The 24,147-nt window shown below is 46.2% G+C and overlaps 1 protein-coding gene across 4 annotated transcripts in view; it reads right to left on the bottom strand.

The window, feature by feature from the left end:
• Nucleotides 1-24,147, bottom strand: part of ASAP2 (ArfGAP with SH3 domain, ankyrin repeat and PH domain 2) — a 147,645-nt gene that overhangs the window by 50,919 nt on the left and 72,579 nt on the right. For all 4 annotated transcript variants that reach the window (XM_074331669.1, XM_074331667.1, XM_074331668.1 and 1 more), the window contains exons 4-9: nt 15,350-15,424; nt 13,639-13,688; nt 10,831-10,960; nt 7,030-7,115; nt 1,403-1,478; nt 1,022-1,108 (exon numbers count right to left, since the gene is read on the bottom strand). In XM_074331669.1, coding sequence (XP_074187770.1) covers nt 1,022-1,108; nt 1,403-1,478; nt 7,030-7,115; nt 10,831-10,960; nt 13,639-13,688; nt 15,350-15,424 — 504 coding nt within the window. The remainder of the gene's footprint in view (nt 1-1,021; nt 1,109-1,402; nt 1,479-7,029; nt 7,116-10,830; nt 10,961-13,638; nt 13,689-15,349; nt 15,425-24,147) is intronic.

Below are 24,147 nucleotides of genomic sequence, written 5' to 3'. Positions count from 1 at the left end.
TTTAGCCTTCAATAAAACCCACTGCTGTTGAGAGACAAAGTGTTAAAATTTTAAATGCTACTAGCTGTTAATATATACATAGAAGAAACTATTTTTTGAAGTTCATGAAGAAAGCATGCACAATTCTCCAATTTATTAGAATACTGAACTACTTACTCTCCTAGACTTCGGTCACAAAAGGTAAATGCATTTGGGAGAGAAACAACAATATTCAGTTACAGTACAGGAACTTACAACAAAATAGGGCAGACCAAACTGCCGACAGTGAACTTCATGCTCTGCTAAGTAGTTTCATAGAATTATTTATCTAAAACCTACTAGCGATACATTTAAACACATTCCTTTATTGACAAGGAAGCAGATTTATGTTAAATTTCACATCATAATATCCACACCGTAGCAAACATACCACGAAATTACCTAAGAAATTTACTTTTTAATGTTTTTTTAACGAGCCCCAGAAGCACAAATTATCACTGCGAATGTGTCAGCATTCAGAGAAGTGATTATATGAGAAGATGACGCCAGAGAAACAAAGGGGGTTTTCCTGCCCATCAGAACGCAGCTGTCAGAAAATCTAGCTCCTCACACTTCACTGAGCACAGTCTCAGGGCAGGAAGACTCAGGCAGCCCCCGTTACCCGCTGATGCCCACGTGGGCAGCGTCCACGCGTCTCAGGGCGGGGACACCAGAGTTCCAGGTAGACACCAGTGGTACAAGTAACAAATGTCTACGTGACAGAGAGGCTAAGAGTTACTCATCTAGAACAGACAGAACAGAAAAGGTTTATACATGGCCATTAAGGCTGGTATTTAATGCTTCCCCAATGAAATAAACATACTTTAAAAAATGGTTTTTTGAAACCAAACTTAAAGAACTGAAATGTTTCAGTGCTGCTCGATTTAGCCCCAGAGAGAACTGTGAGTACCTGGAAGACGTGGATTTCACCTTCCTCAGTCCCAAAGCCTCCGAGACATAGTATAAAGTAAAACAGCCATACTTCAAAATTAAATCCCCTCACCTCTTTCTGTTCAACCTGCAGTGCTGATTTCAAAATATCCCGGAGCTGTATCAACTGCCTTCTTTCTTCATCCTGGGCCTGTTTGATCTTTAAGAAAAACAAAAGAGAGAGAGGATCGACTGACGTACCGTGAGATGCCGGCACTCACAGGGCATTCCCACACCAAAGCGACGCCTGCCTCCCTCACTGGTCAAACCTCCCCCAGCCATGACGGAGGCAGGGAACGGGGATGCCACACTCCACACAACTACCAGGCTGGCCGTGTCTGGGCAGTGTAGCAGCAAACACAAGATTATACAGAAACAACATTTACAGGAAAGCGTTTGCTGCATAAAAACTGTTTTAGCACTGACGTGGCGGGTGCGGGGTGGGGCTGCTTACTGTGTGAAGATCTGTGGAAAGTGTCTCAATGGAAGGTTTGAGGCTTTCAACTGCTTTTAGTCCATCCTGAAAAAAACTAGGAGGAAAAAAGAGGAAACACAGATTGTGTTTCATAAAAGAGAAAACAATTTTGTTAGATGGAGAAAAAACTCCTTTAAAGGAAAACAACTAACATCATTATGCAATTCCTGGGGGAAAACACTGTATGAATTGAACCTTAAAATATCAGGCAAATCAAGAATACAAAGACACTCAAAACTATGAGAGGTGAATAGAAAAGGAATTGTAATCAGTCAAAATATTTGTGATTTTTCTTGACCCATTAAAATGAGCCCCAAATTCTCCGTTGATAATGGGAAACAGGACTCTACTGATAAAGGCACAAAGGCTTTTGGCTGGAAGTGGAAGAGTCTGAGGCCAGAAAAGTACTGGGTGCAAGTAAGAATAATACAGGAAAAACTGTTGTGTGGCAGGTGATAGCTAAGTGGGAAAGAGAAAGAATGCGGAAGAAACTAAGAAGGCTTGAGGCACATGAGTGACCCGCGCCCCACCTGCAGAGCATGGAAATGGAGCTGGAGAAGTTGAGATCAAGTATCAAAAGGAACCTGTTTGTTTGTTTTTAAACTCAGAATGCAAGGCTTGTGAAGTCATTGATAGTAAGTGATTCCGGAAATACAATAGAAGCTGCACAAGTTCTTCTGCAGCAGCGATAGGCTGGTGTTCAGAACTCGCTCTAAAGCGTGGTATGTGTAACCCTTTTGAGAGAAATAAAGAAAACGTTTCCCAATGAGCTTAGGACAGAGGTCAAAGCCTGTGTCAAGCATGTGACGCCCAGGGGCTGTTGCCCTGCCTGTTGCTCTGAGCTTCAATCCGTGTCATCAGCCCCTTCACCACAAATCCACATGTGGCACATTTCAGGGACGCAACGTGTGTTGAATGAAAAGTAAATGAAGGAAGAAAGGAAGGAAACAGAGTCTACAAATTCTGTCAGTTTATTGGACACAAGGAGGCTACCCTCAAAAAGTGCTCTGGGTTTCACGTGTGTCCATGTGAGGTGATGTTTATTACTTTTAAACTCTGCAATGGTCCTGTGGGAATGTCCTGTATCGTGTACGTAATAAACAGGAGGAGCTGTAGAAACAATGCAGCATGACACTTAATACAGTAATTCCAGGGGGCAGGGAGGGGAAACACACACAGGAAGTGGGTTATGAACCAGTACTAGCTAGCTACTGGGAATCACAGAAGCTGGGCTAGTAGGACTTTCTGACCTTAACTTTTCGATATACACATAATTCTTCATTCCTATATTTGACCTAACTCATGCTTTTGGATATAGAATGTGCTTCTGCAAGTGTGTCAGAGTGTGACAGTGATTTCTGCATGTGTCTGTGCCGACTGTCAGGGCAGAAATGCCACGTCCTACGCTTCTCTGTGCCTTCCACTCCGAGCACATTGGCCAGCACACAGCGGTACTCCTTCTAAATTGAAAAGGAAATTTAGGAGAACAAGCACAGGAATGGGAAACTGAGCTTTTCCCTCTTGTCATGAACTCAACTGGTTTTTGTGTCTAGTTTCAGTTATTTTCTTTATATAACAATTTCCTTAATCACTTCAAATTCTTGTGAAATAGGTAGGAAAAGTTGTGGGGGGAGAAAAGGTGGAGGGGGAGGAGGGGGGCGAGAGGGGTGGTAGGAGGAACGAGGGGGCTGGGGAGACAGAGGGAGAGGGAGAGGGAGAAGGAGAGAACACTGAACCCTGGGCTAGGGAACAGGACAACTAGCACAGGAGATCACCACGGAAATGGTCCTGCCTCCTGGGGAGAGGAGACAGGTGCACAGCTCCAAGAATCTCTGTGCCTGGCAACTGTCCCCACAGTGAGAGAGAGCCCTTGGGGGGGGGGGGTGTCAAGTGCTCAGAGAGGTGTTTCTCACCAGAGACATCGTGTCCTTGTGACACTGGACAGCGTGTGCCCGGAATAACGGAATAACGACACCAATTTGCTTTCCACCTAGGTATAAACTTCAAAATGTAACCAGCCCTGGCCTTAGGGAAAGTGTCAAAGAAAGGGGTTCTGTCACTGCTTTGCTGACAGCCATCATCGTGACATTCCTACGCAAAAACCCCTGGCACATTTTTCTTAGGTTGAACCTGTGAACACTTTTCCAAGGTTCAATCAAACAATGTTTATCATTAATATGACCAACTATCAACTACTGGTTTATATGAAATGCTTTCTAGCCTGCCTGAGAAAAGTCTCAAGCCTTTACAATATACCCACTAAGATTGAATCTTTCAGATCCCACCAAGCAGGGTGGCCCCTCTGTCTTCCTCCAGACTTTATGGCAACACACCACCCTTAGGGCGGCCGTGACCTGTCTGTTTTCTGCACCCTGCCCCTCCCTCTCACTAGTACTAGCTTGTCCGGGGCACTGGATGTGAGTCTCATTCGACTCTGTACCGCAAGGTCATCAAGCCACAGCTGGTCACAGTGGTTCTCAGCAGGGATTTGCTCAAAGAACAAGTCACTTCAACACTCACTACCACCTTCTGACACATGACCGGTTTTGTTTTGCTGTTGCTGTTTTAAAGACTCTGCCCTATTTCTAGATTCCACTAGAGAGCAGGATCAAGGAGCTAGGTAGAGATGCAACTTCTTTCCTTAAATGAAATAAATGATAAAGAACAGGAGGTCCTCTTTGAGAACGCTTAAAGTAAAAAGCAAAAAATGAGTAAAAAACAAAACAATGCACATCCAAGCAGCTCTAAGGGTGAATACCCAAACATGGCTCCGAAATCCAGTTCACACAAGGAGGCCTCTTCACACCTGCAGGGAGCCGCATGTGACAGAGCGTGCGCCAAGCTCTAAGGCACAGCTGCGTCCAGGGCTGAGAAGTGCAGCCTGGGAATGCTAAACGGGGGAACACGAAGGAACGACCAGATAAATAAACTCTGCGTGGCCACAGGTTCCTCTGTCCCATGGCTGAGTCTCTCAGGCTCCACATTCTATCCCCCAAAATATGAATTGAAAGTCAAAGCTGTCGGGATGTCTTGAAGAGCGGGTGGTACACATGCAGACGCGCGCACACACACAAACACGCACACGCGCACTCATCTCAAAAGGAAGTAATAGACAATCCATCATTTTTAAAGGTCACTCAGCTTATGACCATAAAAGGCCAACTCGTTCACTTTTCCACAAGCAGCCTGTTGCTACCCAACTGATTAGTTTGGGCAAAATAAAGAAAAAAAAAGGAAATCCCAGAATAGCTTCTTTTTAAAAATAAAGTATCAGCAAGGAAGCGACCCACTTCCTAAAAATGCCTCATGTATGGTTACGAGGATAAGAACTGAAAAAAGAATGTGTATGTTAATCACAAAATTCAGACTGTGAGACTGTAAAATAATTCATCTTGAAAATTCTGCAAATGAGGGGGTCATTTTCCAGCCTGAGGCTGTTTCTCGGGGCTCAGTGCTCTTCTTTTAACCCAGGATGAATCACACACCCACTTCCTTTGCTGCTTGACCTCAGCTGCTTTAGAAATGCATGTCAACAAAGTTGTATCAGGAATTCCAAAGCGGAGCTCAGTTCAATTCAACAGTGCCGCTCCCAGCGTCACGCACCCAGCGTCAGGCACCCGCAGACTGGAAAAGTAAACGTCATGGCCGCGTTCCTTAAGAGTACACAGCTGTGTGCGACGTCAGAGGGGTAGTAGATTGGGGGAGGGGGATTATCACTGTGTGAGGGGTGTAAATGATAAATGTCTAACTATTACAGTGTTTTGTACACCTGAAACTAATAAAAAAAAAGATACTCATAGTTGGAAATGCTAGACCAGTAAACATGTGATTAAATGTTGTCAGTTGACTAAGAAAAAAAAAGAAGAGTATACAGTTCAGTGGGAGATGTGACAATATATGAAAGATGTCACCATGGAGATACAGGAAGCAGTAATTCCATCAGGGGAGTGCAGAATGACTTCAAAGTAGCAGTTCCCTCTGAGCTAGGTCTTAGGAAGGGACGGACGTTGGGGGAGGGCACGGAAGAAACAATGCCATTCTAGGAAAAGGGGACAATGTGGGCAGAGGTACATCAGTGTGGCACACAGGCTGCAGGTGTGCAACTAGACCTCCACAGGTTCTCACGGCGCTCCAGACCCTCCACAAATACTCAGTAAATGCTTCCTGCATGAATCTTCTGCTTAAAACTTTTCAGAAGCTTCCCAGTACATTTGGGATAAAAGCTAAAGGAAAGCGTCAAAGGGGGATTTATCACTTTGTGAGGGACTTCGAAGGCCATCTGGGTCTCTAAGGCTTTTTGACCCCATTTCATTTCAGGCTGCTCCCTACTTTACTCATTATACTTAAGTCACGCTGGCCTTCTTCCTACTTCAAGGCCATGACTTTGCCTAGAATGTTCTTCCCCTAGTCACCTGCTAGCTCCTATGCATCCTTTAGATTCAGAATATGCGTCTCCTCAAAGAGACCTGCAGCTAATTCAAGAAGTATTTGAGTACCTACTATGTGCCAGGTACTATGTTCTAGCTGCTGGAAAATGCAGCAAAGAACAAAAAAGAAAAAAAAAAGAAGAAAAACCTCGGCCCCTGCCCTCAATCTTAACCTCTATGAGGTTCTTCTTTTGCTTTCTTTCTTAGAGCCCTATGCTTTAGAACACATTTTAAATGTCCAATTGTAAGTCAGTTTGCTCTAGTCCTACCCCCTACTTGATCTGAGCAGGAACTAGGCCTGGAACATACGGTACTTTATCTCCAGCACCTAGGACAGTGCCCGGCACACAGCACACGCTCAATGAACATGAATGCACCAGCCAGGGGCCCCTTCACATTAGCGACTGGGGGTCAGGAGCAGCTGTAGGATGAGAAGCAGGAAAGACAAGGCTGAGAGGTGAAGGGTGAACCTACATGCAGAGCTGACCACTTGAGGGTGCCCTTGAACATGGATGTTTCTCCTTTCCTTTGCTCATCACTGTCATTTGCTTTCCAGGACACGCAACACATGAAAGCATGCTCGTAACTTAATATACTGCGTTAACACCGCCTCATTTGTCTTTTAACAAAAACCATCTGAGAAGCATGTGTTACATCAAACTAGTTTGCCCCTCTATCAAAAGACCAAAAACAAATATATTTGATGATTACTGTAGGTTTTTATATTGTTTAATTCTCAAACCATAAAATTTACTCCTTTAAAGTGTACAATTCAGTGGTTTCCAGCATATTCACAAAGTTGAGCAATCGCCAGCACTATCTAATCCCAGAACATTTTCTTTTAGCCCCCGAAACCCCAGTACCCATTAGCAGTAACTCCCCACTTCCCCTGCTCCAAGGTCTGGCCACCACTATGCGGCTTTCTGTCTCGGCACATTTGCCTATTCCTGACCTTTCAAAAACACGGAATCATAGACTACGTGGCCTTTTGTGTCTGGCTTCTTTCACTTAGCATGTTATCAAGGTTCATCCGTGTTGTGGCATGTATCAGTACTTCACTGCTTTCCCTACAGATTTTTAAATGAGTGTTGATTTTTCCTCAGTACAATACTACAGATCTAGTAGCATTTGACATGGAGAAAAACATTTGAAATAACACAATAAAGAAAAAGAACTTACTTGCATTGTGCATGAAAATATTTGATCAGATTCTGAAGTAAATCCACTCCTTTTTTAATCTTAATTTCATTGACCTTCAGCAGATACTGTTAAAAAACAAAACAAAAAGGGGAATGTCATCGATGTAAGCTAATACTAGCTTAGTACAAGCTTCTGAGGACAGACCATCTTTTCTATCTCTCCGACACCTTTATGGGTAGAATTCATGGTAGAGGCTTATATTTTCTGAATGCCATAACTAAATGTCTCCTTTAGTTTGGTGCCATGTGAATTATCTGACATACAGGTAATTAAATGTTTAACTTTAAGTGCCAAGAACTCCTAGTAATACGGTACCTTAACCTGCTAGGGAGAAATTTTCGCCCGAGTTGCTTGAAGCATGAGGATGGTCAGAATGAATGGCATTTAACCATCTGGAACATTCCCATCCACATACTTCTGTCCCAGGTCCCTTTCTTTAGGCAGGTCATCGTCTAGCGCACTAACTGCTAACACTTTTTAGTTGACACTCTTGTCACCATGTCTCTAATCCTAAAACACTTCCCTGACACTTAAAAAAAAAGTGACTGTTATAAAAACCAACTTTTAAATGGAAATGAATTAAAGCCATTTTTAACTTGGAGAATTCATTAACCAGCATGATGACATCAGGAAGCCCCAGGGATCTACAAAACCAGCATCAGGAAATACTTGTGTTCTTTGCTAAAGGTTTAGAGAACAAAGACCCCCAAACTCCCTTTCCCTGTCAGGATATGGTATTAAGAACCCCAGGAACACGTCCTCCCCAAGACAGGATGCCCTGAAAGAGCTCCTGACCCCCCCGACCACACAGGCATCTCAGCTTTAACCCTGGAGGCTCCCGTTCAATGTCCCCCTCCCCCTCCCCCTCCCCAGGTCTGCCGCTGTGGCCACCCAGCAGGAGATCGGAAGCCGCTCTGAAACAGTGAACTGCAGAATTTCCTGTTGCCTTTGTCCTCTTCTCCCTCCTTCTTTTTGATATTTATTCACTGTTAATTGAATAAGATGTCTGGCAATGTATCAAAATGGTTAAATGGTTAATAAGGTTCTGGGCAATGTGTCAAACTTTAAAATAAATGTGTGCCTCCTTTGACCTAGAAATTCTACTTACAGGAACTTATTCTAAGAAGGTAATCACGAAAGTTTGCAAAGATGAATACAAAAGAAGCTTCACTGTAGACGTGTTTGTAAAGTGAAAAATGGCAACAACCCAAGTGTAATGAATGGGGAATTAGAGTGTGGGGCATCCATACAGAAAAATGCCATGTGGCCATTAAGTCAAAAAGCAGAGACTTCCTGATGTGGAAAGATGCCCATAAATACGGAGTAAGAATAAGGAGGTTACAAAGCATCAGTTAAGGCACAATCCTGTTTACAGAAATTATGTTGATGAATGTATACATAGGGGTATATGAAACATGTTTAGCTAAATGTCAAAGTGGTTATGTTTTGGAAGTAAAATTTGGACTATTTTTAATTCCATGTATATTTATATTAACCAATTTTTTAAAGTACGTATTTTTATAATAATAAGAAAGCGAGATGGATCTCTCATACCTTCTCCATTCACAGAAGGTCTATTTGGCATGCTGAATTTCTTTATAAAATGTGTTCATTCTGAAGAAAAAGCTCCACGGCTTTAAAATGAAGCCTGAAGCCATTCTTCTAGATTAGATGCTGGGCAACTAAAAATGTGTCACACCTGAACAACACCTAGCATTTACAAAGCTTGAAAAGTTCATTCTGAGGAAAGGGGTGAACAACTTGAAAATGATTTTAACTGCAACCATCTACTCATTTTCAGATGTCGGGTTCTCAGCGAACAGTTTTCACACGCTCTTTCTTCCCCATATAAAGCCCTTTCCAGCCCATGTCTGGTCGGTGCCCATAACCTCCATCAGATGTGTCCTCCTCTGTAAGCTCCGAATTTGCTGCCAGTCAGGCACCCTCTTTTGTACACGCACATAACGCCTGGTCCCACTAACTGCCAACTCTGCAAAGGTGGGGACCCTGTTACATTCGGCACAGACTGCAGCCTGACAACCACCTGGGACTGGCTCAGCCAGACAGTGTATTTCCAATCAAATAAACGATTTAACCAGCCCACGTGATCCATTCACCTAGACCTCAGGGAGGAAAAGTACCTTCTGCTGAGGGCACACCACAGGAGGCAATGACAGAGCCCAAAGTTGGAACTGGCACCGCCCACTTCAAGGATCCCAGAATAACATGCTCATTAGTTCACAATTCACTCAACATTTATAACAAGCACCCTTGCAGAGTTTAGGTAAACAGATTTCCTCCTGACTAGCCAAAAGAGAGCACAATGTGAACACATACACAGACCCTTTCCAAATCCACTCTTTGTAAAACACTACTACTAAATGTACCCTGATTAAATAAAACCATCCCCTTGTGTTTGTGTAACACACAGCAGTTTCCTAGTCCCTGCCTCATACTGCCTGGGCTGATTTCTCCAGCTTGATGTGAAATAGGCCAGGCAGGTATTATCATAAATGATGTCTGTTTATACAACAACGTGGGTATAAAAACATGTACTCTCCTATCCACAACAACACTTGGAGCTTAGCTGACTTTCTCAATAGCATTCACATAATGAAAAACAAAGCAGTAAAGGGGGAAGAGAGAACAAAAAAGACACGAAACATTAAAAAAAAAAAAGAAAGTAAAACTGCAGATATAAATCCAACCACATCAATAGTGACATCGAATGTGAAAGATTAAACAATCCCATCAAAAGGCAAAGACTGGATAAAAAAATGTGATTCAACTAAACAATGTCTACAGGAAACACACTTTAGATTCAGACACAAGGGAAAGTGAAAGGCATGAAAAAGAAACTCCATGCAAACAAAAACCAAAAGAGAGCTGGCGTGGCTACACTAACATCAGATGAATATTATACCGCGTCCTGGGACTGAGTCTCCTTGGCTGATCATCCAAGAGTTCGCTCTGGGAATAAAAACTCACTTAAATATAACCCTAAGATATACATTTAAAAAGGCTAAGCTCCTGCTGTAATTAACAAACAGACATTCCAAAATTTAAAAGTCCCTTGTGGATTAGCTTTGCTGTGGACTATCTACAGGGAATCAAGAGCTGGCTGGACCTAGTTTCAAGACGTATCACCAATACCACACGTGCACGCGCGCTGCCATTTCCCCCTCCGGAAGGCAGGGGTTCAGGCTGCAGGTCAGAGGGGGCAGAGTGGAGCTGGCTCCCCTGTGCACCCCCGCCCGGCCTCTCGCCTTGATGAGTGTCCTCCCACTGAGCAGGTGGAAGCGCTTCCAGAGGCAGGTGGCTTGGCTTCCTGTCATACGCTCTCACTCACAGAGGACAACAGGGGACAGACGACAAGCTGCATTTTTTCCCAGATGACTTCTCACTGCCTCTCCCATCACTAATGCCATCAGCACAATAGGAAACCAAAACACCTCATTAAAAAATACATAGGGAGGGGTTTCTTAGTTAAGTTCCAGGGAGAGGAGGCGAGTTTGAGCGAGTATGTGCGTGAAGCCAGAAGGATATTCTTTAAATCTAGGTTTTCCCCTACCTTCCATAAAAGGTTGGTGTTAGGCGCATCAATCCCACCCTCCAGCAGACCGAGGCTCCCCTAGTAACAGAAATCAGACAACGGCATCTGGTGCTCTCTGCGGCCGCTCACTGGGAGACCCCAGGCCAGGACAACGGGCTGCTCCCGCGGGAGGGAGTTGCCGGGCAGGGAAGGCCAAGGCCGCCGCACCACCCGCGCCGCCACCTCACCTCGCACATCTGCAGCTGGAAGAATCGCCGTTCTTTCTCCATCTCCTCGGCGATCTCAGCCCCACTTATCTCAGTGCGGATCATGCCGTGCAGCTTGGCATGCTCCTTCTTCTCCTTTTCTATTTTGGTTCTAGAGGTGAAGAAAGCAAGGGCAGATCAGACGCCTCAGCACGGTGCTCCAGGCTGGATGGCCTTGCAGTGGTCCTGCCACCCAGCCTGCGACACAAATGCTCACCGAGCCTTTTAGAGACACACGACAGCCCCATAACTTACTGGAAAGGAAAGTACATTTGGTCATGAAAAATGCCAAACTTGGCGTTTTTTGCTGAGTATTTACTCAACAAATGCTTCCTACGTACCTACTTCATACCGACATGGTCAGAGGAGGTAAAGCCTGGCCCTGCCTGGGTTCCTCCCCGCGATACCATCCTGTCGGAGCGCCTGCTGAGCAACCCGAAGGGCACGGGGAGGGCAGCGCCGACTCCCCACCCCGGGCTTTCTCCCTGTTCCTCTCACCTCCTCTGCTCCTCGCTCAGTGAAGTCACACCTAGGACAGCGCTCACCAGTGTGGAAAATTAACTACCTTTTCAGTTGTAAGCATCATTCCCTCCTCCACGTTTATCTCATGTTTGAGCAATGTTACATCAATGTCAAGTGTGCAGTTCAGGCTATAAACTGACCAATTGGAGCATGTCCAAAGAACAGTGACCAGAAGCATCCATGAAATCATGTCAGTTAAGACGGGCTTGAAATAGTAACTGAACTCTTATTCTGGAGAAAAGGAGACTAAATAAAAACCACAGAAAGCATTCAAAAATATAAATGTTGCTGCAAAGAGAAGGGAGTAGATATTTTCTGTATAGCCTCACAGAAGACACCAGGAGACGGCATTTCTTAGAAAGTTGTTCAACATGAAATGTTTGGGTTCAAGTGTCCCCCCACCATGTGGGGAGGGGATAGTTAAGAAGAGGCAAGAAATTTACTTTCTAACTCTTGTTTTTTATGCTGAAGCACAGCACTGGGCACACAGTAGGTACTCAGCAATTAAATAAGAATGTAAATAAAAAGATGCCCATTTGGTGGGGATGTTATTTAAATGGACTCACACACCAAGCATGGAGGCCCCTTAGGTCCTGGGACTACAGTCACAGCCCCCAAGGCTCCCCAGAGACCACCTCAATGGGATCAAGACACAGCCCAGAGGTTGTCACTCTTGTAATAATCAGGTATGGAACTAGTGCCAGGAATTTCGAAGACGTCTTAAACCTGTGTGTTACGTATCACAAAGCCTCTTGGGAAAAATCAGTCTCACATGTAAATGGGTAAAGAGTTACTTCAAGTTTTAAAGGCTGTTGCTCCCTCAATCTCACATTCTGGGATTTTGTGAGAAATTCTGTCCCCACTGTATCTGTGTCTTGATTTTACAGGATTTGATCTCATTCCCCTTTCAGAACCAGGAGACTCTCAGGAACCCTCCTCAGGAACCCCTTCCTGCCCTCGGCTCAGTAACGCATGGGAGCAGGTCCCCTGGGGGCACCTGAGGGTGGGAGCGAGAGCAGCAAATAAATGAAAGTCAGCAAATCCACCTCCTGGCTGTGGCTTGCTTCCCAGCAGCAAGCCACTGGTTTCCCGTCTGAAAAGTGGGAATGGTGATCCTTTCCCTACTTACCAGACTGACGTGGGGTGCAGAGGAAGGATGCTAAAGGGCCATGGACAGCAAGTTGGGAGTCCTCGAGGTAAGCTAGTTAACTCCCTATCTGGGCTTCCATAGAAATGTATGCAACTAGTGAAACCAGAATCTGGGGGTCCACACAACTTAGGGTGTGGAAATCACAGCTGTCTGTGCATGGAACAACAATTAGAGGTTTGGTATTCCTTGGTCTCAGCTTTGCAATCCTTCACCACTGAACAGATACCCAAGGCTGGTAAAACCTTTTACTAACACTTAGAGCTACATCTGGAATGGCTTTCTTCTTAACAGTTCCTACTTTACCAGATGGTTTCATATTAAAGTTTCTATTTCCACTCAGAAAACGCCACACTATTACCCAACGCACAGCAATTACAAGCAAACATGTGGCATTTGAAAATATTTTCTATTCCTCAAGTATTTGAAGTAATTGAAACCATTGTTCCCACAATCTCTCACCCAAACCTAGCCAGCTCAATCGTCGCCATTCTAGGAAGGAGAAACTGTGATCAGAAATGTTGTAACTGCCTGAAGTCAACCAGCAGCAGGAGATTTGTCCCTGGGGGAAACTGGTGCGCGTCCAAAAACCAACTGACCGGGTGTGCGTTTGGCAGGTGAAGCAATGAAACGAGGCTGAAGGGGAGGGTGTTCCAACAATCTCTCTTTTCTTTCCCTTCCTAAAGCCAAGGGCCCTGGTGTTGCAGAGAAATGCGGACAAAGCTCAGAGCAGACGGCCTTCACAAATCACCGGGAAGATGTGCTGCCGTCACCAGCGGAGGTAACACATGGAAAGTGTTCAGAGGAAAAAGGAAAGAAACATCTCTCGAGGGAAACGGGCCTTAACTTCCTTCAATTAACTTCCCTGAAAATGACATTCTGTAACCGTTTTGAAATAATAAAAGGGACAAAGAAAAACCCGCTTAGCGAGGTTAACACCATCGAATTTAGACACCAGGTATGAAAGCATCTGGCATCATAACAAACCACAGCAAGACAGTTTTAGGTGAATTTTTTCCGGGCTTAAGGTTTATTTAGACAACATCTCTAGCAATAAAAGCTCGCTTTAAAATTGAAATCTCAAATTACCTATGTTTATTTTTTTAAATGCAAACACTTACATTTTGGTTTCATAGTCCTTCCAAGCTTTATCAAAAGGCTTTTTCAGATCCTGTAAACAAAGAGGCATAAATTAAACAAAACTAATCATTAACTTCCAGGTAAGATAAACTTACTTATCCCTAGACTAGTCCTGAAGGGAGCATTAATTTCTGTAATAAGTGATGTCTGTGAGCCCATGAATAATAAAAAGCTTAGAGCACAGGCTTTTAATTAGACTAATGGTGGCTTTTTTTTTTTTCTTTTAAAAAAAGTTTTATTATAGCAGACATACACCAAATGCACACAGAAGAGTGAGAGAGAATCATATAATATACCCATCACTGAAATGTAACAAGTATGACCCCTCAGCACATCTTGCTTCACCTATACCCTACCCTCTGCTTAGGATTTCTCTGAAATTAAAGCCAGAAAGACATAACATTTAATCTGCAAGTATTTCAGCATCTCTCTCTCAAAGAAAGGGGCTCTGACTTTTCTTACTAGTACAGGGGTCTCCCCATCACATGTAACCCCGATTTGGGCCCCAACAGTAAGAACATGGAAGCCATTCACCTTCTGACGTCTCCCGATTCCACTCTTCTGCCTGGGACTTACGGCTTCACACTCTCAGATAAAGCCAGGCTCAAAAAGTACTAAGCTACTGGAAGTCTATCATTAGCTCCCACCCAGTAACGCTCCCTTTAAACGGGGGTCTTCTGGAAGAGAGAACCCTTTCTCAGGAGGCGGGATTTCTGAATTGGCTCCATGACAAGGCCACAGCTCCACAGCCTGGCATCTAAGGTCCTCCACAAGCCGTCCTTCCCATCCTGTGAGACCTCTCCCACCACCAACTCACGGCTTCGAGCTGCACTAAAAGCCTCAGCGCTGAGTCATGCTTCCCTCTCATTAAAAGCCTCGGCTCTGAGTCACGCTTCCCTCTGCCTCGCGTGCCCTAGCCTCCCATTTTTCTGGCTAACTTGGCCGACGTGTTCTCCAGATCCCAAGAGGACGATGGGTAAGGTTCCTCATTGTCCTAATGGCTCTCCTGGCACACTCTGCGAAGCAGATCCAAGAGGCCCTTGCAGAGGTCCCTGAGATGGGCCACGCTGGGCTTCCAGATGTGCCCAGATGTGACCTGGAACTCATGTGCAGATACAAGCAAGAACTCAACCTCCTAAGAACTCGGGCACATCTGTCTGCGACAGTGACGTGCAAAAGCAACGCAGTGCTCAGCATCTGGTGCCCACACCCCGGAGCCCTGACTGCTCGTCACACCCTCGTGAGACACACGGCTCAAGCGTTTACACGTGGCAGCGCATCCACCACAAACACCCTCTGGAGGACAGGAAAACAAAGTCAGCTCGAGCCTCACTGGTGCAGATTTTCTCATCAGGAAACTACATCTTTGCAGGGATCCTGGTCCCAGAGGCCAATCAGGGCCACAGCAGTTGGAAAACCAGACACAGGAGTCCCTGCTGAACTGACGGAGCCCAAAACTCATTTATCGCTTCCCAAAGAGCTGTTTCTCTCCCTGCACATCCCCCTCCCCTCACCGTGTTCACAGCACCAGCAGGGAGCCAGAAGGGCCAGGAGTCACCACCGGCTGAAGGGTGGTGCCGTAGGGCAGACCTGCCACCCCAATGAGAATGCCTGACCGTGGCTGTGCCTGACGGGCCGTGCGACTCTGCTTCTACCCACAATGCCCCCAACGAGCAGGACCTGTAATCATACCCCTTTCACTCCTTTCAGGTCCCCCTTCAGCAAACTGTCCAGAGGGAAGGAGATGATGTTGTTCATATTCTGAATCTAAAAAACAAAAACAAAAGGATATTCTCATTCGATTTCCTTTTTCATCTAAAGTTAGGACAGCAAGGATATTAGAGACCATTTGGTGATAATCAGCCTTCACTTCAAACCTGACCAGCCCAAGTATGATGTACTTATCCAGTCTTACAAGTGAATATAACTAATGACAAATCTCCATCTGTTTTTCACAATAATAACCTTCTACTATTAAGCCATCAAGTTTGTAAAGACGTAACCATTATAATGAAGAAAAAATGTTCCCAAAACAATCAATGACAGACCTTAAAGACACTGGAAGAGAAAAAAACATGACTTCCTCTCACTTGTGGCTCCAGCTGAGGTCCAGGGCTGTGTTTTGCTCAGTCCATGCTCCATGCCCCCCACCCCCGCCAGGCCCCCGTCTCCCTAGCACAGCCCCCAGCAGGGAGAACCAAAGGAAGAAAAGTAAGGGGCTTCTGTCTCCTACGAATGTGTCTGAGGACTGCTGAGAGAGAACAAAAGGAATGAGTGTGCGTGCATGCGTTTCTGGGGAAAGGAGGGGAAAGACGACTTAAGGTCCCTGTTCTGCCTGGAGCAAGAAGGCCAGAGACTGGTGGCTTAACAGGTTGTCACCATGGATAATATCAAGCAGCATCAAACCCTCCTGACACACCCTGGGAGGACACTCCGAAAGCAAGGCCGCCCCCGCCTGCAATGTGAGTAAAGTGAAAGACACGCAGCTTCGGTTAAGATCCTTCAGGCACAGACTCCGTGTTCTGAACCCACGGGAGTCCATTCCCAGTGAGAAAATAAGCTGAAGGTCAACATTCTCATCTCGCCAGGCTCGGTCCACTCTTTAAGTCAACACAGCCGCCAGCTGGCACAGCCGGGCCTTGTGGCATATGTGTCACTTCGGGTGACATGCACCTAGATCACAGGCCTCTACAAGGAGAAAGACAAGAGGAAGAACTTGGGGAGCTCACGCTTCGTTCTTACAATTGAGCAAAGAAAAATTTTATTTTTAGTATAATTACCTGGGATCGGAAGACCAAATAGAGGCACGGTTTTTAGGGCAGCATGGGATCTGATTTCTACACACTGTTCAGCATATTAAATGTCACAATGGAGAAAGAAATTTACTTGGAAAATATTGGTAAGGGGCATACCAACGCCTGCACTAACCACCAATCCTGCCAAATGAATGATCAGTTTATGACTCTCATTTCAGAAATACCTTTTTTGGGGCAACTTTTGTCCTAGGCTTAAACAAGTCAGCATTTGTCATGTACCTGGCACACCTCCAAGGAGCAGTGTAATCAGCTACGACCTGCTGGGATTGGCCTTAACACTTCAATTTTTCAACACTGAATTTAAGGTGAGGCCTGGATAGCTGGAAGGAATGGTGGCGAACCAGAGGCTGTGCTGTGAATAATCCACAGCGAGCACACCCTGGGTTTCCACCTGGGCTTCCACTGTAAAATCAACACGCAGGAGCGGTGCAGGTCTATGCCCACGTCTTGGTCCAAATTTCCACCCACATAGGACACCTGCTGGCAACGGCGTGTGCCCCAGCCAGCCGGCCAGCCCACGCCCACTCTGCTTGCTCCGGCCCTCACTGACCGCCGGCCCCTTCGTGGGCTCAGTGCCTTTCCTCTCTGCTCTGCTCCACCGGCTCAGACCAGCTGCTTGGCCCCAGACTCCCTCCTTGCCATTCTCACTGCCCGTCTGGACTCAGGCAGCAGCTGCCCCCAAGCCCTCCTGCGCAGCCCTGTCTGCTGTATCCGTCATCGCGTCCCTAATAAAGGTGAACTTACTGCTGCAGTTGAGACCTCCACAATCCAACCCCATTTGCCACTTTTCGTTCTTCATATCCGGCCAACAGAGCTCTGCTGCTCTCTGCTCCCCTGAGTCTACGTTCATGTTCAATTTGTTTCATGCAATTGAAATGTCTCCTCCATGTCCCCGCGGTTCGAAACCTCCCCATCCGTCAGGATTTCCTCAGATGCCACCTTCTCCATTAACACCCCAAGTATCCCAGCAGGACGTGATCCTTTCCTCTCTCCCCAAATCCTCCAATCTTTTCTTTTCAGACAATGTCTTAAGGCCCTTGGCAGGCCCTATCCTGCATTCATCTTATCAGTCTCACGCCATAAATCCTAACGGGGATTTTGTGTCCTTCATTTTGATATTCTCCATCAGAGAAGCTCCCAGAGTACGGCTTGGCCCAGAGCAGGTGCTTGATAACACTGGTTGAATAAATTAGTACAGGTAACTATTTTTCTGAGCACCTAATACAGAGACAATCTAGAGAGGCTTCAAATACATCAACACTGTTTGAACCAAACGCCATCCGGTGAACACATGTGTGAATTCCTTCACTCATTCGTCATGTATTTATGGAGTACCTATTTTGAAGACAGCAACAAACTGGCTACTACAAAGATACACAAAAGCGACGCTTGCCATCTCAAAGCATACACACATACCCAGAACTTAAAAATAGGTCTAAGACATACCGCATGCAGTATATTTGACCAATGGCTCCTTCCGGAAAGAAAAGACAGCTTTGGCTTTGAGCGGTCAGGCAGGCAGGTTGACCTGGGCTTGGGAAGAAGGTGACTGTCCCAGTTACTGAGCCCTGACACATTCCCCATTCATCCACAAGATCGCACAGAGCCATGGCTGGAGCCAGTGGTGCAAGCAGATTGGGTTCTGAACATCACCTGGAGAGGAGCCAATGCAGCGCCATCTTGGAGGCGGTACGTGCAAGAAAGGGGACAGGAAAACAGCACGGGGGTGGGGGGGTCAGAGCCGCTCAGGGAGGGAGGCTGAGCCAAAGGTGCCAGAACAACTCAGTTCCCAGTGGGTTGGCGGAAAAAAAGAACAAGATACTTGCAGATTAAAAATCACTGTTCTAGGAAGAATTACAGTAGGTTTTTAATGAGGAGTGTGAGTAAATATGAGTGTATGCATGCATGAGTGAGAAAAATCAAGATTCCCTACAGCGGGGGAAAGACCACCGATCACAATTTGGTTTACACATCCATTTTAAGACTCTTCATTATTTACTTCAAATGAGAACTAAGGTACTGATGCCAGGTATTAGGGTAAGAAGAGTTCAACTAAGCTTTGATATCTAGAGTGAAATAGTAAAGTCGAGAAGAGAGAAAATCTATGGATATCTAAACACACTTGGCCGGCTTTCATTCTAAATAGTGGTGATAGGGCCCCCAGCCCAGTGGTGAACACGACATTAAACAGTCATTACAATTGTGATGAATGGTACACAGGAGGCGCATGGGCCCTTCGGGAGTGACAGGAGACGAAGCAGCAGAGGTACGGAGGGGTCAGGAGACAAAGATAAATTAGAGGGGACCCTTATCCTCGGGAACTCATGGCTTAACAGGGGAGATAAAGCATGGACTTCAGTAAGTAAACTGCCACATGAAAACCCCCAAAGCCATAAATAAAACATCATGGAATTTCCAAGAGAAAATTACTTTTAGTCTGGACACCAGGGAAATCTCTGCTGATCAGGGGTTATGTGATGAAGACCTTCAGAAGACAGGGAGAGTTTTGTCTTGCAAGATGGGGTGGAGGGTGTTCCGGGAAAAAGGACCAGTGGAGAAGTGCACACAGGTATAGACATGGGGACACACCAGCCACCTGAGCAGAGAAAAGAGAAGTCTGGATGCAAGATCAGAGGGTTATGGCCTTCGTTCCAGCCCCCTTTTCTTTTTGGAGTCATTCAAATTACTAAAATAGGAAACTATTACTTCTCTAATGAGAAAATAATTAGCTAAATTATTACAAAAGAGACAGAGAGTAGATTAGTGATTAACCAGGGCTGAGGGTGGGAATAACTGTAAGATGACATGAGGGGCCTTCGGGGGGGAGAGGGGAGTGGGGAAAACGTCCCAAAACTAATTTGGTGATGGCTGCATCACTTGATCAAGTTACTAGAAATTACTGACTTGCACACTTGAAATGGGTGAATTTTATATGCAAATTATACCTCGGTAAAGCTGGTGTGTTTTTTTTTAAAGAAACTGTTACAAATATAAACAGAATCCCCATCGATGGATTTATTTTTAATAAGGCTTCCGCACTCCTGGACATTAGCCTGTCTGCCCTCTGCACGTACGAGCTCCAGGGCACACAAGCAGGCTGAGCTGACTCCGGGTGAGTGGCCCAGGAAATGACTGCTCCTTCTGCCCAGAGGACAGGGGCCGGTGTCTCGGCAGGAGTGTGCCCTGCAGCAGGAAGGACCGACTCTCACTCTCACTCTTTCTCTGACTAGTGTGCTTGGGGGCGTGTGTGCTGGGGCAGACCAGGTAGCATGAGGCCTACAGCTGAACCAACCAGCCTCACAGTCTGGCCAAGAAAGATGGAAACCGTGGCCAAAAGATTATTGCACATCCCTTGTACTCAGGCCGCTCCGGCCTCAATTTATGAGTAATGAAATTTTTATGATCTATGGGAAGAATTATCCCTGAGTAATCCAACCAGAATATTTTCCTTAGTGTCAAGCAAGCACTGGGCTTTCTCTTATGCTCAGACTTCCTTTTAACAAGTATATTATATTAAATGACTTTTTTAAACAGCATGCATCATCTGAATACAAATGACTAATCTTAATTGCTGCCATTAACTATGGATCTAATAGCAACAGCCAATAGGCAATCTTTAAAGTAACCTCCTCTTCGATTATCCTGGGTTCCCTGAATCCATCTGACAAGATGAGTCAATGCTAATTAAGGTCTGTAATCTCACAAGGAGAAATAAGTGACTCAGGGGGTGGGGCAGATCCTTGTTATGCTAATGCCACAGCCGATTAGCAAACAAAGATAGACAGGAAAGGAGATGGAGTGACGTGCGGGAGACAGAGCCACACAAGGGCCATCTTTCCCCCGCTGTTCCTCCTAATTATTTTATTTTTTGGTGTTAAAATTCCTTGACTCTAGCTTTGTCACTTTCATGCTGTCATAAAATCTTCCCCCCTTCCCCCCAACACTTCCTCAGCTCACAGGGGCATTGTCTCACCTGCTCCTTTAGTCACCCGCCACCACCCGTTGCTGATCAGGCCAAAGCCCCACCCTTGGTCCCAGCCCTACCGCAGGGAACCAGGGCGCTACCTTCCCCTTGACTTCTCCCCTGAGTAAGTCTGCTTTGCCAAAAGATCTTGCCCGGGGCCATCCTGAAGCCAGAACTAGACAGGATTCTTGCTACACACCTTTCTGTTTTCAAGGCGCAGCCACAAGAAGAGAGACTCAAAACAGAAAGTCTCCAGGCACAATCTTCCTAGCTCCTGGCCAGTGAATCTAGAAAACAGGGTTTTCCCAGGGCTCTCCTCCAAAACCCTTAGTTGAGTCCAACTCTCTGGAATAATCAGCTTTTCCTTAAAAGACCAATTTATTGTTAAGAATCTTACCTAAAATGTATTTGTGTCATGTAAGTTTATTTTCACGTACCTAATTAACGAGAGACCTGAGAGGCAGAAAAGACAACACTTTGAGATCTGTGGAGTTTTCTTTTTAACTTGAGCAAATGCTGCTCAATCATAGTGTTAAAGAGGAAACCACGGCTTCAAAGATAAAGGCAAACCTGCCTGTTCACAGGCCACAGCAGCACCTCCTCGTCAGAGGGTGGAAAGCTGCAAAGACCCCAGACCTCCTGCTTCAATTACGGGCATTCTTGGCAGAGAGTTCAGCATTAGCAAGGATGTGCACGTAGCAAAGAGCCAGCACATGGCAGAAGCTTCAGGTTGTGTCCTGGAGCTGGAGCCGGAGGCCCAGGAGGGAGCGAGGCGGTACTGGAGGGATGTTAGCCTGCAGGCCGGGCTTTGCACCTGCGCCGTCCAATAAATGTGACAGACACCAACTACATGTGCCCTTTGAATTTAAATGGGTGAAAATGAAATCAAGTTAAAATTGTGTTTCTCAGTTGCATTAGCCATATTTCAAGTGCTCAAAAGTCACATGTGGCTACTAGTGTGGCTTTACATACTGGATCGAGCAGATATAGACCAACTGCATCAATGCAAAAAGCTCTATTGGACAGCAATGCTTTAGACCAAAAGCTTAAAAAAAAATGTTTAAGCGGCTTTGTTGAGGTGTAATTGACATAACTGCATGCATTTAAAGGGTACAATTTGGTAAGTTATGACATACTACACACCCACCAAACCATCGCCACAATCCAGAGTGAACATATCCATCACCCCAAAAGTTTCTTTGTGCCCCATCTGCAACCCCCATCTCCCAGCTCCTCGCTCCCCAATATCTACTCTCCATGCAACCACTCATCTGCATCTGTCCCCACAGAATAATCGGCATTTTCTAGAATATTCTATCTATAGAATCATATAGTATGCACTGCTTTTCGTCAGCTTCTTTCATAACTGTTTTGCGATTCATTCATGTTGTTGCCCCAACAGCTCATTCCTTTCCCATTGAACAGTCTGGCTGTGCTACAATCTGCTTCTCCAGACACCTGTTGACAGCCTTTTGAGTTGTTTCCAGTCTGGGCCTACTACAAGTGTTACAAATAAAGCTGCTATGATTATTCGTGGGCTAGGACTCTCAGAGTGGTCAGGACGGTCTTTTTAGGAGGTGACATTTGAGCAGCGTATGAGGGAGCGGCACACAGAGCATGTGGAAATCTCTGCAGGGAAACTTGCTAACATGGAGGCCTGAGGCAGGCGCGTGCCTGGCAGGTCCATAGGACAATTTTCTCCATTCTTTCCACAGGCTGCTTATCTGAAAGAATGAGCATCCAGGCAAAAAAACTGGGGGGAAAAGCTGAAGGTACTAGGTAAAATGGCCTGAATAAATCACTGAATGGCACAGGACAATTTAATCTCACTTAATCCTTACAACCACTCTGAGAAGCAGCTGTCATCCCCATACAGATATGGGAACAGAGACAGGGTTAAGCCATCCACTTTGCCCCCAAATCACACAACTAAGAAGGAGCAGAGCTGAGCTGAGAATGCGGGAGCCGAAGCTCTCCCCATCACTCCACCAGACGGGACTGCGCTTGAGAGAGTACAGCCTCACCCCTGACGACAAGATGGGAGCAGGAGAAGCAGTGATTATGAATCCCTACAGGGGGGGGGGGGGGGGGGGGCAGCGGCACAGACATCAGAATTTTCTCTCCTATTTCCCTGAGACACAGAGCAGCTCATCAGATGCGTATGAGGACAGTTTCAAAAGGAAAACCATCTAGGTCACTTTCATCTTGGGTGTGAGTGGAGACGCCTTCCCCAGGGACACATACACGCGTGTGCACACACGTGCACACCCTGCTCACAGCCCCGCAGGCTGTTGGTCCTGTTTCTTTGGCAGCAGAGCCACTCTGACAGTTTGTTTAATTAAAAAGGAGCTGGGGGAGCCCACGCCGATCTTGAGTGTTTAACACAAACTGCAAGAACACCAGCCAGCTGCCAAAACACACGACCAACTTTCACACCAGAAGAAAGAGGGGAAATAGCTGACCTGGTTTCTGCCTTTGACGCTGTCTCTGGCAGTCACCATGCTTTGATATTTCAGGTTTGAAGTGGAGAGACAATAATGACTTTTAGCCCCTCTCTTCCACTAGAGAATAGATGATGAAACCACACACTTCAGCCTCCTTACAACCAGGCTGAACACCTGAGCAGGGAAAAGCAGCGACAGCACACAAGAACCCAGAATTCATGCAATCCACAATTTCTGAAACCCACGTGTGGGGAAATGTTTCATTAAGCCATCAACCAAAAATAAAAGCACCTTTTCAAAGGTATTACCTCCACGAATCCGAGGCAGAAGGTATTTGCTGGCCCCACTGTCCCCAGGGTAAGTGTCTGAGGCACCTCGCCCTCCTGTCCTCTAGAGCAGCCGGTTCTCCAGCAGCGAGCTCAGCACATGGAATCAGAAACTCGGGATGGCCCCAAGAAGGGCTGTTCTGACCAGTGGGCCAGCGCCGCTGATGGGCTCAAGTGTGAGAACCGCGATTGAGCAGGTAGAGCAGGTAGGCAGCGGGGCCGGTGGCTTTCCTTCTGACAAGTTCAGGGGCTGCAGTCTGAGAACTTCTGCTCGAGGGCAGTGCTTCGACTGTAATGTGCGTGCTCGTGCCCTGAGGGGCTTGCGGAAATGAAGATGGTGGTTCAGAGGGCCTAGGGGAAAGGGCCTGGGAGCCCAGGTAATCCCACCTGAGTGCAAGGATAAGGCTCCGGGGGTGCAAATGAAACAAACTGTGTCCAAGTGCTTTGTCAACTGGAATCTGAACTACACAGGCATCCACGTGGTTTGCCAAGTTTCAGACTTGAAGGAATGGTTAATAAAGAGCTAAAAATTCCCGAGGAAAGGGAAATGCACACAAAATACTAGGGCGCTGAATTTATCTACATAAATTTGCTGACAACTTCCCCGAGAGGCAGGGGCTCGACTCTGGGCTGAGCATGTCACCCACAGGAGGTGGTGACACAGAATGCACAGCCCCCTCTCCTGTGCCATCAACCCCTCCTAGCCACCAGCTCTTTCCCCTGTGGCCTAGAAATAGGCCCGAGTCTCTCAGCTCCTAAAAACCCTCTTTTCACTTTCTCTTTCCTTTCCCAGCCTCACTGGCTCGCCTCCTTCACCTGTGGCTGTCCTCGCGCTGCTGCAGTCTGTCTTCCGCCGTCACAGCAGAGCCAGGGAAAGTCACCATGGCTTCCTGATCATAGATGGCTGCGGTCCCTCATCACGGCTTCTCTTCCTGCACCT

This window comes from Rhinolophus sinicus, linkage group LG05 (genome assembly GCF_036562045.2).
Source record: "Rhinolophus sinicus isolate RSC01 linkage group LG05, ASM3656204v1, whole genome shotgun sequence".
Classification (NCBI taxonomy): Eukaryota; Metazoa; Chordata; class Mammalia; order Chiroptera; family Rhinolophidae; genus Rhinolophus; species Rhinolophus sinicus.
This window is presented reverse-complemented; position numbering and strand designations above follow the sequence as displayed.